The sequence below is a fragment of the Camelina sativa genome, chromosome 18 (assembly GCF_030686135.1).
Source record: "Camelina sativa cultivar CO46 ecotype springtype chromosome 18, ASM3068613v1".
NCBI lineage: Eukaryota > Viridiplantae > Streptophyta > Magnoliopsida > Brassicales > Brassicaceae > Camelina > Camelina sativa.
The window spans coordinates 19,616,628-19,629,159 of NC_141897.1; the positions used below are offsets into that span (position 1 = coordinate 19,616,628).

General features: G+C 36.2%; 3 protein-coding genes across 11 annotated transcripts; all 3 read left to right on the forward strand.

Annotated features, from left to right (window-relative positions):
* The first annotated feature begins 60 nt into the window (after positions 1-60).
* On the forward strand, positions 61-3,505 carry LOC104762056 (oxysterol-binding protein-related protein 3C). Its single transcript, XM_087499721.1, has 10 exons — positions 61-482; positions 895-991; positions 1,088-1,204; positions 1,282-1,354; positions 1,455-1,573; positions 1,676-1,797; positions 2,055-2,231; positions 2,343-2,487; positions 2,617-2,795; positions 3,038-3,505. The coding sequence occupies exons 1-10, from the start codon at positions 382-384 to the stop codon at positions 3,285-3,287; spliced, it is 1,380 nt and encodes a 459-aa protein (XP_087355847.1). The 5' UTR covers positions 61-381; the 3' UTR covers positions 3,288-3,505.
* A 2,212-nt stretch (positions 3,506-5,717) lies between these two features.
* Positions 5,718-9,918, forward strand: LOC104762057 (telomere repeat-binding protein 1). Of its 2 annotated transcripts, none has more exons than XM_010485265.3 (10): positions 5,718-6,482; positions 7,028-7,229; positions 7,318-7,984; positions 8,067-8,195; positions 8,292-8,354; positions 8,440-8,519; positions 8,606-8,796; positions 8,884-9,207; positions 9,300-9,363; positions 9,445-9,918. In XM_010485265.3, the coding sequence occupies exons 2-10, from the start codon at positions 7,146-7,148 to the stop codon at positions 9,643-9,645; spliced, it is 1,803 nt and encodes a 600-aa protein (XP_010483567.1). In that variant the 5' UTR covers positions 5,718-6,482; positions 7,028-7,145; the 3' UTR covers positions 9,646-9,918. The 2 variants fall into 2 exon arrangements, with proteins under 2 accessions (XP_010483567.1, XP_010483568.1); XM_010485266.3 differs by having other exon boundaries at positions 6,060-6,482; positions 7,321-7,984.
* Positions 9,919-10,078: 160 nt separating this feature from the next.
* Positions 10,079-11,965, forward strand: LOC104762058 (thymidylate kinase). 8 transcript variants are annotated; one of them, XM_010485269.2, is made up of 5 exons: positions 10,139-10,351; positions 10,488-10,581; positions 10,826-11,189; positions 11,285-11,561; positions 11,675-11,965. In XM_010485269.2, the coding sequence occupies exons 2-5, from the start codon at positions 10,545-10,547 to the stop codon at positions 11,792-11,794; spliced, it is 798 nt and encodes a 265-aa protein (XP_010483571.1). In that variant the 5' UTR covers positions 10,139-10,351; positions 10,488-10,544; the 3' UTR covers positions 11,795-11,965. The 8 variants fall into 8 exon arrangements, with proteins under 8 accessions (XP_010483572.1, XP_010483571.1, XP_010483570.1 ...); XM_010485268.3 differs by having other exon boundaries at positions 10,190-10,351; positions 10,498-10,581; XM_010485272.3 differs by having other exon boundaries at positions 10,193-10,351; positions 10,526-10,581.
* Positions 11,966-12,532: the final 567 nt, after the last annotated feature.

Sequence of the window (12,532 nt, forward strand, 5' to 3'; positions counted from 1 at the left end):
TCAACTATGATTCATTTAGCTTAATGTTATTATTAATATAGTTTTTGGTTTGTATAAGTCGTCGTGTTGTAATTTTAATCTATAGTTACAAAATTATATACAACATTATTATGTGCAAAGAGCCTCGATTAAATAAGTTATCTTTTGATTGATATTCTCTAATTAAAATTACTTATAAGAATTTATAGTATAAGTCCTCCATATTTATAGAAACTACAGATCGAACCTATTTCTTGTTCTTTTGTTTAGTCTCCCTCCCTGTGGAAGCTTCTCCGAGACTTGTCTCTCTGAATTGAATTGATTGAAGAAGACGCTTGATCGAAAAATTCTCTGAGATTACTCAATAAGGGTTTTTTTCACAGCGATCCGTTTTTGAAAAATATGGGGAGTCCAAAGAAGAACGAGAACAAGGGCTTCTTCGCCGCCATGACTTCTGGCTTCTCCATGTTCGGTAGCGCCATGTCCTCGAGATCCGTCGACGGGTCAGTTTCTTTTTGAACTTACTCTTGTTTCTTATCTAATCTGAATCTCACTTGAAAGCTCTTGTTTTTATGTGTAAAGATGAAAGCTTTGCGTTGTGATTTGTGTAATACTCTGTATCTGTGATTGTGTAGTACTCTGTATTTTATTCTTTAGTTTTGTGTTATCGAATCTTGGTGTGATTGCTATAAGATGATTCTTCAGGTGTTTCTTTTTTTTGTTGAATTTTATATTACAAACATGAATATTTCTATTATTAATTCTTCACAAGTCATTCAACAGAACAGATCAAAGTTTGTTAACTTTTTTTTATAGGCTATGGCCTAGTTTCAATCATTTCTGTGTTATATAGTACTCTGAAGATCGTTTTGATTGGTTTTTGCTAATGGCTTGTTCGATGCAATTTCTTTTCAGGTTACCACCAAGTAATGAAGGAGTTGAGGTCATTAATCCAGAAGGTGGCAAGGAAGATGCAGAAGAGGAAGCTCAGAAAGGAAGGTGGAAGGACGAGGTAAAGTGATTGCCAATGGTGTCTTGATTCTTCTCCTTAAGTTCCTCATGTTTACTTTACTTACCTGGAGAGAAACTTATCTTTTGTGCTTAATAGGAACGAGATAGTTACTGGAAGATGATGCAGAAATATATAGGTTCGGATATTACGTCAATGGTGACTCTTCCTGTTGTTATATTTGAGCCAATGACTATGCTCCAGAAGATGGCTGAGGTTAGTGTTATATCGAATTCTCTTGTCTTTGTAAGTTTTGTTGTGTGTACTGTACAACATTTGCAAATCTCTCACAGATACTGGAGTATTCCCACTTGTTGGATCAAGCAGATGAATGCGAGGATCCATACGTACGTTTAGTATATGCCTGTAAGTATTTACACTAAAAACTCGTATTGACTTCCTACTTTGTAACTTGTAAGTTAAGAGTTTTGCTTTTTCTTGTGGTTGTATGTGAATTTTTATTCAGCATCATGGGCTATATCTGTTTACTTTGCCTTCCAACGAACTTGGAAGCCTTTCAATCCTATTCTTGGGGAGACATATGAGATGGCCAACTATGGTGGAATTTCTTTTCTTTCTGAGCAGGTACAGCTATACACTTCATTGTTATTCGCATATTTGAGAATGACTAATTCACAAGAAGTTGTCTATTTTGATTCATTATAATAAGTTACTTTGTTATTTCAGGTTAGCCATCATCCCCCAATGAGTGCTGGTCACGCAGAGAACGAGCACTTCACTTACGACATCGTATCGAAGTTGAAAACTAAACTTTTGGGTAACTCTGTTGATGTTTACCCTGTTGGAAGGTAAGTTTTCTCTTATCTATGATCTACTTCTCTCTCTCACTTTGGTAAAGGCCCTCTTCATTTAGGAAGAAACTGTTTGCTGCATGTACTCTTTCCTTTTCATAGTGCGTTGACTTCTGTCTGCGATGACACGGAGGAATCTGACCATAATGTTTTAACGAAAGAGATACAAGAGATTGTTGTGTAACCACTGTGCTAGTATATAGTATGACTCATATTTTCATCTAAGCTCATGCAGTCGGTCTATTGGCTTGCAGAACGCGTGTAACCCTCAAAAAAGCTGGTGTGGTTCTGGATTTGGTCCCGCCTCCAACTAAGATTCACAATTTAATATTTGGACGAACCTGGGTTGACTCACCTGGGGAAATGATCATGACTAATTTAACCACTGGAGACAAAGTAGTACTTTATTTTCAGCCATGTGGATGGTTTGGGTAATTGACAAGACATTGCTTTATCTTATTATTTCGTAATACTCTGTTCATTCTGTCTTGTCCTGTAATCTTGACATGCTTATTGATTGGTATTTGCTACCTTGATTTCAGTTCTGGCCGCTATGAAGTTGATGGCTACGTTTACAGCGCAGCTGAAGAACCTAAAATCATGATGACAGGAAAATGGAATGAGAAAATGAGCTACCAACCTTGTGATGCCGAGGGGGAACCCCTTCCAGGCACAGAGCTGAAAGAGGTATGTCGTTTCTTTTCTTTTTTACTGGACTTTGCTAGGTTCTGTGTGATAATACTTTGCAAGCTTGGGATATTGACCAACACTGTTTGGGTCTTTAGCATTCACTTATCCTTTTCTTGCTTTCTTCAGGTGTGGCATTTGGCTGATGTCCCCAAAAACGACAAATTTCAGTACACTCACTTTGCTCACAAGATAAACAGCTTCGACACTGCGCCTGCTAAGCTCTTGGCTTCAGACTCACGTCTCCGTCCTGATAGATATGCTCTTGAGCAGGGCGACCTTTCTAAAGCTGGTGCAGAGAAGCACAGGTTTCTTCATCTTTTCTTCCTTCTTTGTCACAATGTTAAGTCTTTTTACTTCCCGTTATTCCCACAGCATTTATCTCCAGCATGGAACAAGTACATGATCCACGACATTCAACACCTGCATTGGCCAAAACTGATCATATTTTTCAAACTAGGAAAGATACCTTGAGAATGATTGCGTGTTAGATTATAGAAAACATCAATGTTATGCTCATGAGGTTCTACGTGCTGTCTGTTTATCTCAGCCTTGAGGAGAGACAAAGGGCTGAAAAGAGGACCCGAGAGGCAAAGGGACAGAAGTTCACTCCAAGATGGTTCGATCTAACGGATGAGATCACATCTACTCCGTGGGGAGATATTGAAGTATACCAATACAACGGGAAGTACACGGAACACCGAGACACAGCAGGGAGCTCTACCAGTGCCTCCAATGAAACGGACCTCAAATCGATCGAGTTTAATCCTTGGCAGTATGGTAATATATCAACCGAATGAGGTAACTCTTATAAGGTTAATATTTTATCTCTATAGTGAGTTCCATGTCGTTTTTAACTTTGTTTCAGGGTGAAAGATCTGATTAGATTGTGTTTTGAGTGATAAAACATAAGATTTGTGTTTCTGACTCGATTGTATCTTTGTTTTCTACTTCGATCAGAAGAAATTATGTTTGTTATGTTAATAATAGAGATATCAGATATGTGATCTTTACTTTACATACACCATCTCTTTTGTCCACCTTTACTTATCTCTTCCTTTTTACTGTTTTTTAGTTTTAATAATCAATAAAAAAATATGTGTATGCAATTTTGAAAGATGCTAATTTTGGAATATATTGATGATGAAAGGAGTATTTGCTTTTATTGAATAACATAATGTTCAAACAATCACTAGTGGTTACGTCGAAACAGTGTTTTTTTATTAATTATACCACCATATATACATATGTAGTGTCAACTTCGTCATAAAGATTTTAGATGCGATCTTTAATTGTGAAGATATTTTAGTTAATATGACGAACAACTATGAGCATGGAGACGAGAATAATTTTGATAAATGTGAATCGTTATTTTTCTCAGTATACATAAATACTACAATAAAAGTGAATTAATGAGTAGTAACTGATTACACAATAAATAATAATTTGTTCCGTGTCATATTCATTTATTTCAGTGGCTATTAAATTTGGACAAGAAAGTGTGAGGCGCCTTGTGAAGGCATACCATATTTGAAGAGTTATGAATCATCTCTTATACGTCAACCTATGTCTCCTAAAGTTTTTTCTAACCTTTTTCTCTTTTTGCTTCATACGTCAGATGTGTTTATCTTCAATTTATGTATAAGCAAAAAAATAACAAATCAATTTTGATGGACGTAAGAACAGAATATAATACTCCCTCCGATCCTAATTAAGTGTTGTTGTAGGAATGATTTTCATTTTCTTATTAAGTGTCGTTCTCTTTTTTCAATATGAGAATACTAATTAAATTACTAATATAACCTTAACTAAATTAACACAAATTACTAAAAATTTAAGATAACAAAATATATATATATAAAATATAACACAAATATATATATAAAAAATATAATTAATTAGGATCGGAGGGAGTACATGAATGAGGGAATAAGAGCAATGACGAGGTTCTTGTTAGGTTTCAATGATAATCACATATATGTATTTTCAATAAAGGCTTTAAGTTCAAAGACGTCATGGATAAACTATAGTTATACGATACGTTTTTGTAACCCACACGAGTTTGGTTTCTGTACTTGACAATTATAACATAAGCCTTGGCTTGATCTAAATGTTGAATCCACCAATTCATACTAAATATATATATATATATAAAAAAGATTCGGTTAACTACAAAACTCCAAATTAATAATATTCCTAGTATTGGATTTTCGATCGATGCCCAATTTTAATATCAGAATAACCAATAGGAAGTATATAAAAAAATTGTTGTATTTATTCCGTGAAGAAATCATTATTCTAAATAGACTGACCAATAGATTTCCATCGATCATGTTAAAGCGTTTAATTTTTTTCCCCAAAAGAAAAAGAGAAAATAAAATATCTTATATATCATCATCTTATCCTTTCGAAGGATAAAAGGGTTGGTGGTTTCGAAATTTTATCAAAGAGACATCACTATTCACTATTCAGCTAAAGGTATATACATTAAAAAAAAAAAATTGTAACAAACCAAAAAATATCTTATCATATACTGATATACATATAGTTTCTGAAATTCCGGTCAGTGTCCACATAAAAAACATGTACTATTATTCCAAAAATAAAGAATGTGTAAATCAAATTTAAGCAATTGTTCTGATTTTTTTTTTTTTTTCAAAAGGGAACAAAAGGACCAATGAACATTAAAAAACTGGTTGATGCTATTTATGTTTAACGTTTATAGTTAAACAACTTAACATAAACAAAGTATAATTTTGAGTTTAGCCACTCTCTCTCTCTCTCTCACACATTAATGATCACTGTCATAGGAATGAGCCCACAAGTTAGGTTCAGGGGCCCACTAGCAACCCACCAAAAAAACTTTCTTATCTCTGAACTTAACGCCGTTTACAGTATAATACACAACGCCGTTAATTCTTCGACATTTTAATTTTTTTTTACGGTTTACTTAATTCACGCAGGATTAAACTAATTAACTTTTTTGTTGTTGGGTCCATTATAGATAAGAAAAGATGAGTATAAGTTTTATAATTTTGGGTTAGAAATGATATAAATATTAAGATAAGCTATATAGTTAACTCTTATCACACAAACCATAAAAAAAATATAAGCTATAGTCTAAAAAGGTAGATCAACCTGCCACGTGACAGAATGTCGTATATACACTAACCTTAATTGTACTATTAGATTTTATAATATGTAGAATCCATTAATTATTCTTTTAGACCAAACTTAATTATCTCCTTCTAACTCCTCTTATATTATCTAGTAATTTAAACTTTAATGAGTAGAAATATATATATTCTTGGTAAAACAAAATGAATGTGTTATCTTCTTCCATCTTAAAAGATATAAGTATAAAGTAAGAATTTTAGATTAACTTTGATTGTGCAAATAAAATAGTAATTGCATAATCTCTTTTTTTTTAATAATTAGTTCTGGTTTTTTGACATGTAATATTGTGATTGGGTAGATTCGAGAATCATGTGATGAAACACATCTACGCCACGTGGTGAGATCTTAGGGAGTACAAGCAAATGTAAAAGCGTGGCGTCTTACCTGGTCTCTCTGTATATGTGTGTGTGTGTCAACCGATAATAGCCGGTGAAAAGAAAAGAGTATAACCGGTAGATCCGGTAAGGGGGAAAAAGGTCAATATAGACTAAAAAGGGTTTAAGCAACAACAACAAAAAAAACGTGGTCGTCTTTGTTAAGGGTTTTTGAGGCGTTTCAGAGAGAGAGAGAGATTAGTTTTTTTTTGGTTGTGGTGGTGAGAGAGAAGATCGCATCGTGTGGGTAGCGTTTCAAACAAGTTAATAAAAAAAAAAAAAACGTCACTTTCTTGGGAATAACACAAGGAAGAAGAAAAAAGGGGGTGTTGTTTGGTGTGTGAGTCCCCTTCCTTTGCGTTTTTGTCCTTTTTTTTTCTTTTTTCCCGATCTCGCAATTGCCGTGTTATTCGCCGGAATATTCAAGGTTTGAGATTTTCTAAGGTGAGACAATTTTTGAGTCATTCGTCTGAGAATTTTCGTTTTTTTTTTTTCATGAGAATTTTGGTCTGAAAATTTCCTAAATCTTGATTTCTTCGTCTTATGTAATTACGTAACAATTCGTTTTTTTTTTCTTTTTTTCTTCGCTTTGTTGTTACATGAGGAGAATCGTATTCATCGATCTGTGAAATCCCGATCTGAGATTTAGAACCCTTTATGCAAACCCGTGATCTGGTGGTCCTTTTGATTTTTTTGAGATCCAAGTTTTTGTACCATCACTTCAATTTATTTATTTATTTATTTATTTAGGGTTTAGGGTTTTTTAATCTGTAGAAATATTTGGAAATGAATGTTTTGACTCTCGATTTCTAGATCTTATCTCGATTAGGGTTTTAGGATGGTTTAAGTTTTTTTTTTTCAAATGGGCTTGACCCAAAACCCTTCAAAATCCTTCCTTTTTTTTTTTGATAATTTCAGAGACAAAACCCTATTGTTTTTTTTTGTATTTTCATATGCTAATTTTATCTCATTTTTGTTGATTTCTACAGGTTGCGAATTACACTTTTAAAGGATTTCGTTGGTTGGTTTTGTTGATAATAAGCCATTGATCAACAAAACATCTTTCTGTGTGCCAAAATCACATCATCGTGTTATGCATTCTGAGAAATGGTGTCGCATAAGTGTGTAGAACAATTTGGATACAAAGACTCCCTCTTACCTCCCAATGCAAGAGCACCTAGATCCGCCCGAGTAATTTTTTTTTGCCTCTTACCTTACCACTCTTACCTTATTATCGGTTTATATGATTACTTACTTTTCATTTCGTCTTTTTGGCCAGAAGAGGCGCAGTATCGAGAAGACTGTAGTAAGTGAAGATGATAACATGTGTGCCATTGATTTGTTGGCCACTGTAGCTGGACACTTGTCATTTGAGAGCGGGAGTTCTCTCATGTCTGTCGACAAACTGATTGAAGATCATCGTCTAGTTACACAGAATAGCGTAAAGATGGAGTTCCCTGAGGAAGATACACCTCTAATGCCACCAGTAGCTTTATTATCCCAGGTTAATTCTTATCAGGGATCTTTAAGCCCCTGTGGATTCAGTTCTGTGATTAATGGCAAAGTAGAGGATGAGGCAGAGGGTTTTAGTTACTCTGGTGGTGGTGGTGGTGGTGGTAGTGATGCTTTTCAAGTCGGCAACTTCAGTGAAGATGTAAAACCGGGTATAGATGGCGATGCTGTAGTTCTGGATGCGAGGCCTAATGTTGTAGTTAGTTTAGGTGGTAGTAGTAGTAGAACCGAAGTGCCATCTATTGGGAACTGTGCTTCCCATGGCGTTCGGGATGATGTAAATTTGTTTAGTAGAGATGATGATGAAAACTTTTCTGGGTACATTCGCCCTCGTGTTACTAAAAATTCACCTAGGACTGTGCCGCGTATAGGGGACAGACGAATCAGGAAGATATTGGCTTCTAGACATTGGAAAGGAAGTTCAAGACATGCAGGTAGTTGACCGTCTGTTTCTCTTGTTTAATAACACTGATGATTGGTTTTTGTTTTGATGATGGCATGCTTTTGGTGTTGCAGATACGAAACCGTGGAGAAATTATTACTCGCAACATCAGAAGAGCTATCCTATTAAGAAGAGGAAATACTTTGACCACATATCTGATTCCATGACTGATGATTACCGTTTGCGCACTAAGATGCATAGAGGTAAAGAGACTTTTTTCTTGTAATCCTCTGTCTAGTTCTTGTAGCTTCTTTTTGTTGTTGTTGTTGTAATGAGATTGTGTAAATTTAATTTTTTAGGCAGCAGAAAGGTATCTTCGATGAAAGGCCATGGTACATCTTTTGTGTCAAGCGACGCCCATGGTAACTATAGAGTCTCATTTGTATTCTTTGTCGACTTTATTTCTTTATGAGAGCAGAGAAGCTAACTTGAGAATGGATATTTCAGTGAAACTACGGATCAAGTCGTTCAGGGTGCCTGAGCTATTTATAGAGATTCCAGAAGATGCTACCGTTGGCTCCTTGAAGGTAACAACATTACCCAGCTCTTCATTTTCTTGTCCTTTTGTCTCCTATTAAGAAACTAACATCTTTTGGTCCTTTGGCTTCTGCAGAGAATGGTGATGGAAGCAGTGAGCACTTTACTGAGCGATGGACACCGAGTTGGTCTGATGGTTCAAGGGAAAAAAGTCCGAGATGATAACAAAACCCTTCATCAGACTGGGATCTCTCAGGATAATACCCAGTTGGATTCACTTGATTTCAGCCTTGAACCCAGCTCAGAAATGCCTCAACTGTTAACTAGGTTCAGAATTCTATTCACCACTCAAAGCTGCCAATGTGTTTAATAACTCAAATCTTTTGTGGCTTAAGTTCTTATTTTGTTTTCCAGTCACCCATCGGGACATGCTTATGAGGAGGTGCTACCTGTGTGCCAAGCTGCTAACTTGGACAATGTGTTGGGATCTGACTATCATGACGCAGCATTATTCCCATCTGACCCATTGGGCAATAATAACATGACAGAAGATTTGAAAGCTATGATTCCTGAGGCGCTCACTGACTTGTCTCCTGGACCACTTTGTCGTAAACCTAAAAAAAGTGAACAGCAGCAGCAGCAGCAGCAGCAGGCTGCACAGCGCAGAATCCGTCGACCTTTCTCAGTTACTGAGGTAGAAGCACTTGTTCAAGCAGTTGAGAAACTCGGTACTGGAAGGTAAAAAACACTAATACAGATCATAGTGTTGGCATTTTTTTGTGATTGTTATTAGTAGAAGATGATGATTAAAAGTTGGGAGAAATCTGCAGGTGGCGAGATGTTAAGGTTCGTGCTTTTGAGGATGCAGACCACCGCACCTACGTTGATCTCAAGGTTTGCAATATGTAGTTTTGCAATTGCTGAACCAAAAATCACATGATTAGGTCCAATAAATCAGAGTTTGGTTTTGTGCAGGATAAATGGAAAACGCTGGTCCACACGGCTAAGATATCTCCACAACAGAGAAGAGGAGAGCCAGTGCCGCAGGAACTTCTAGACCGAGTCTTGAATGCCCATGGCTACTGGACACAGCAACAAATGCAGCTGCAGCAGAATGTGAACAAACAGCAGCAGGAGACACCATCTCAGACAGAGGGTATGCTGCTTCTGAATTGAAACTTGGTGCAGCCTGGAGGTCGTCTCTCCTTTGTGTATTACTAGTGTTGATGATATGTAAGATTCTGACATAGATGCAAAGATTTGGTCTTTTTACTTGTTTCTTTAACTTTGTTTTTTTTTTCTATTTCTTGTAAACTTTCTCAATGTAAAGTTTTTTAACTGGAATAAGGTTTATCTGACCAGTTTAGGGCTTTTAGAGGGATCAGTTTGTACATCTTTTGTCACATTCTCATTCTCTTTATATATTTCATCTAGGACTTTTTTTTATTATTCCCACTCTTCTTCAACGTATAGGTTTGTAAATTGGTTGAGCGCAAATGTGTAATACATGAAATAAGTCAGTTAGTGGAGGAGGGATTTAAATACTCGAGTAATCAAGTTATTGAAAGCTACCACGTACATCCATTTAGATGGAAGAGTATCTACACCTACAGTAGTCTGATTCCCAAGTTCAGATTTTTTAACCAAAACCATTCTCTTTTTCTGAACCGGGAAAACAGCAAACCGGTCAGTACTTGATCTAGAAGAAACCCTCCGAGTCACTTGAAGGGTTTGAACTGTGTTTGTTGTATACTCTCTCTCTCTCTCTCTCTCTCTCTCTCTCTAAACCCTCCTTTTGTCGATTTCTTCTTCCTTCACGCCGTCGACTTCTTCTTCTCCACCCAGCGAATCCGGCGACCGACCTTGTTGATGTTGGTTCTAGGTGAGTCCCAATTCTACCCACCGCCTCTTTTACTTTGTGAATGTGTGTTTTTTTAATACATGTCCTCAAGACATATTCTGATGCTCTCTGGATATACATCTCCAACGATTTCTCACTTAATTTGGGGTTTACGAAGTGTGTTTCAGTACCTGAATTTTTTGACCTCACTCCAAGGTTTTTAGCTGATAAGGGCATGAAACGGATCTGCTTGTTTTCAAGTGTTCAACTTTGTAAGTTAACTAAACTTAAAAAAAACTTTACCTTTGTAATGTTTTTGCTTCTTCGAGTATGTTGATTTGTGTTAGCTCAGTGAACTCGAAAAAGGTTACAAAGCCAATTATGCTGAATAAAGAAATGAACTTTAGATCATTAACCTTATGGATTTTGTGAATTTGAACATAGTTTTGCTCTAATTTTGTATATGAGATCGTTTACTGTTTGCAATCCTTTTATCTAATACCTTCTGTGTGTTAGTTTCTAGAAGTTTCAGAGCTTTAGCAGTACCACGATCCTTGAACTATCCCGTGCAGTCTCTCAAGCGTTCATCAGTTCGGATGGAGATTGGTCGTAACTTATCCTCTGGTCTCACAACCGAAAGTAGTGTAAAGCCAAGAGGAGCATTGATAGTTCTTGAAGGTCTTGACCGCAGCGGGAAATCTACACAATGCGCTAAGCTTCTCGCTTTCTTGAAAGGTTTAGGACATCCGACCGAGCTCTGGAGATTTCCCGATAGAGAAACCAGTGTTGGTCAGATGATATCCGCATATCTCTCTAATAAGTCTCAGTTAGATGATCGCACAATTCATCTCCTTTTCAGCGCCAATCGATGGGAGAAAAGGTTCTTCTTATCTTTTTAGCTATCTTATTAGGTTCCTTTTCTTTATGTTCTGCTTCTTAGTAAGAAGACTAATAAAATTGTGTGACCTTTTGCAGATCATTGATGGAGGAAAAGCTTAGAACAGGAACAACGCTCATCGTTGATCGTTACTCATATTCTGGTGTAGCATTCTCATCAGCTAAAGGTCTTAGTATTGATTGGTGTAAAGCCCCGGAAATAGGATTACTGGCTCCAGATTCTGTACTTTACCTTGACATTTCACCTGAAAGAGCTGCTGAGAGGGGTGGATATGGAGACGAGAGGTACGAGCGAGTTGAGTTTCAGAAAAAGGTCGCAGACTTTTATCAAACCCTCCGCGATTCTTCATGGAAGGTGAAGGAATGAATGCATTAAGAAGACTCTTTGTTTTGATACTCTTCAGAGTTAGATTAGAGATTCAGAATGAGAAAAACTAAAACCTTGAATATGTTTGTGGTGATGTATAGGTAATCGATGCAGGTGAAGCTATGGAGGAAGTAGAGAAGAAGATTCAAGAAGTGGTATTAGATCAAGTCAAAGAGTGTAGTACTGAAGGAAAGCCTCTTATTCTCCTATGGTCATCTTAATGACTATCGATTACAAGTTTGTGTGATTTGGACTCTTTTGGGCTATATAAGGCCCATTGATAGACCCAATTTTTATTTGCTATCGTCGTCAGTAATGACGTCTTTTAATCAATTATTTTCGTGTAAACTAATTGAGACGCCATTAAGTAAAGAACAAATCATTGAACGATACTGCATCAGGTTAACAACTAAACTAAAATCATGTTGAATAATCAAAAGTAATTAACAATAGTATCAGTAGATATAATCATGATAGTAAGGACATAGCCCACGCGCTCTCGACCGTGAGATACCTTAACTCATTCAGATTGAAGTTTAATGATTGGACGGTGTATATCACGCACGTAGAAGATTATGTTCTTTAGGAGGGTCAACAAAAGATTATCATTACAAAACCGATAGAACAAAAACTCAGTCAAATGATTAATAATAGTAACATAACAACATTAAGCAAAGATGTGTTGTTTACACTTCGGTCGCAGATTAAGGAAAAGAGTTATTTGATATACGTGCATAAGACATTATCCAAATTGTTAATTAGACAAATAAGGCATTTGGAAGTTTAGGAAATGGTCCCAAACAATATTTAGTGTTGCTTCTTAATAAGGTTACACTTGGTATGGAGAAAATAGTCTAAGATTGTTTCAGAGATATTAGAGAGATTGATTATTCACGGTTTTTAATTACAGTGTAATTAAAATAAACATACACTTTAATTAAGGTAGAAGCTGAGATAAG

Coding starts and splice junctions, on each gene's coding strand:
- LOC104762058 (XM_010485268.3), top strand. Junction 11,190..11,284: donor GCCAATCGATGGGAGAAAAG/GTTCTTCTTATC, acceptor GACCTTTTGCAG/ATCATTGATGGAGGAAAAGC. Junction 11,562..11,674: donor TCCGCGATTCTTCATGGAAG/GTGAAGGAATGA, acceptor GGTGATGTATAG/GTAATCGATGCAGGTGAAGC.
- LOC104762057 (XM_010485265.3), top strand. CDS start 7,146: ATGGTGTCGCATAAGTGTGTAGAACAATTTGGATACAAAGACTCCCTC. Junction 7,230..7,317: donor GAGCACCTAGATCCGCCCGA/GTAATTTTTTTT, acceptor CTTTTTGGCCAG/AAGAGGCGCAGTATCGAGAA. Junction 9,364..9,444: donor GCACCTACGTTGATCTCAAG/GTTTGCAATATG, acceptor GGTTTTGTGCAG/GATAAATGGAAAACGCTGGT.
- LOC104762056 (XM_087499721.1), top strand. CDS start 382: ATGGGGAGTCCAAAGAAGAACGAGAACAAGGGCTTCTTCGCCGCCATG. Junction 483..894: donor TCCTCGAGATCCGTCGACGG/GTCAGTTTCTTT, acceptor ATTTCTTTTCAG/GTTACCACCAAGTAATGAAG. Junction 1,798..2,054: donor GATGTTTACCCTGTTGGAAG/GTAAGTTTTCTC, acceptor ATTGGCTTGCAG/AACGCGTGTAACCCTCAAAA.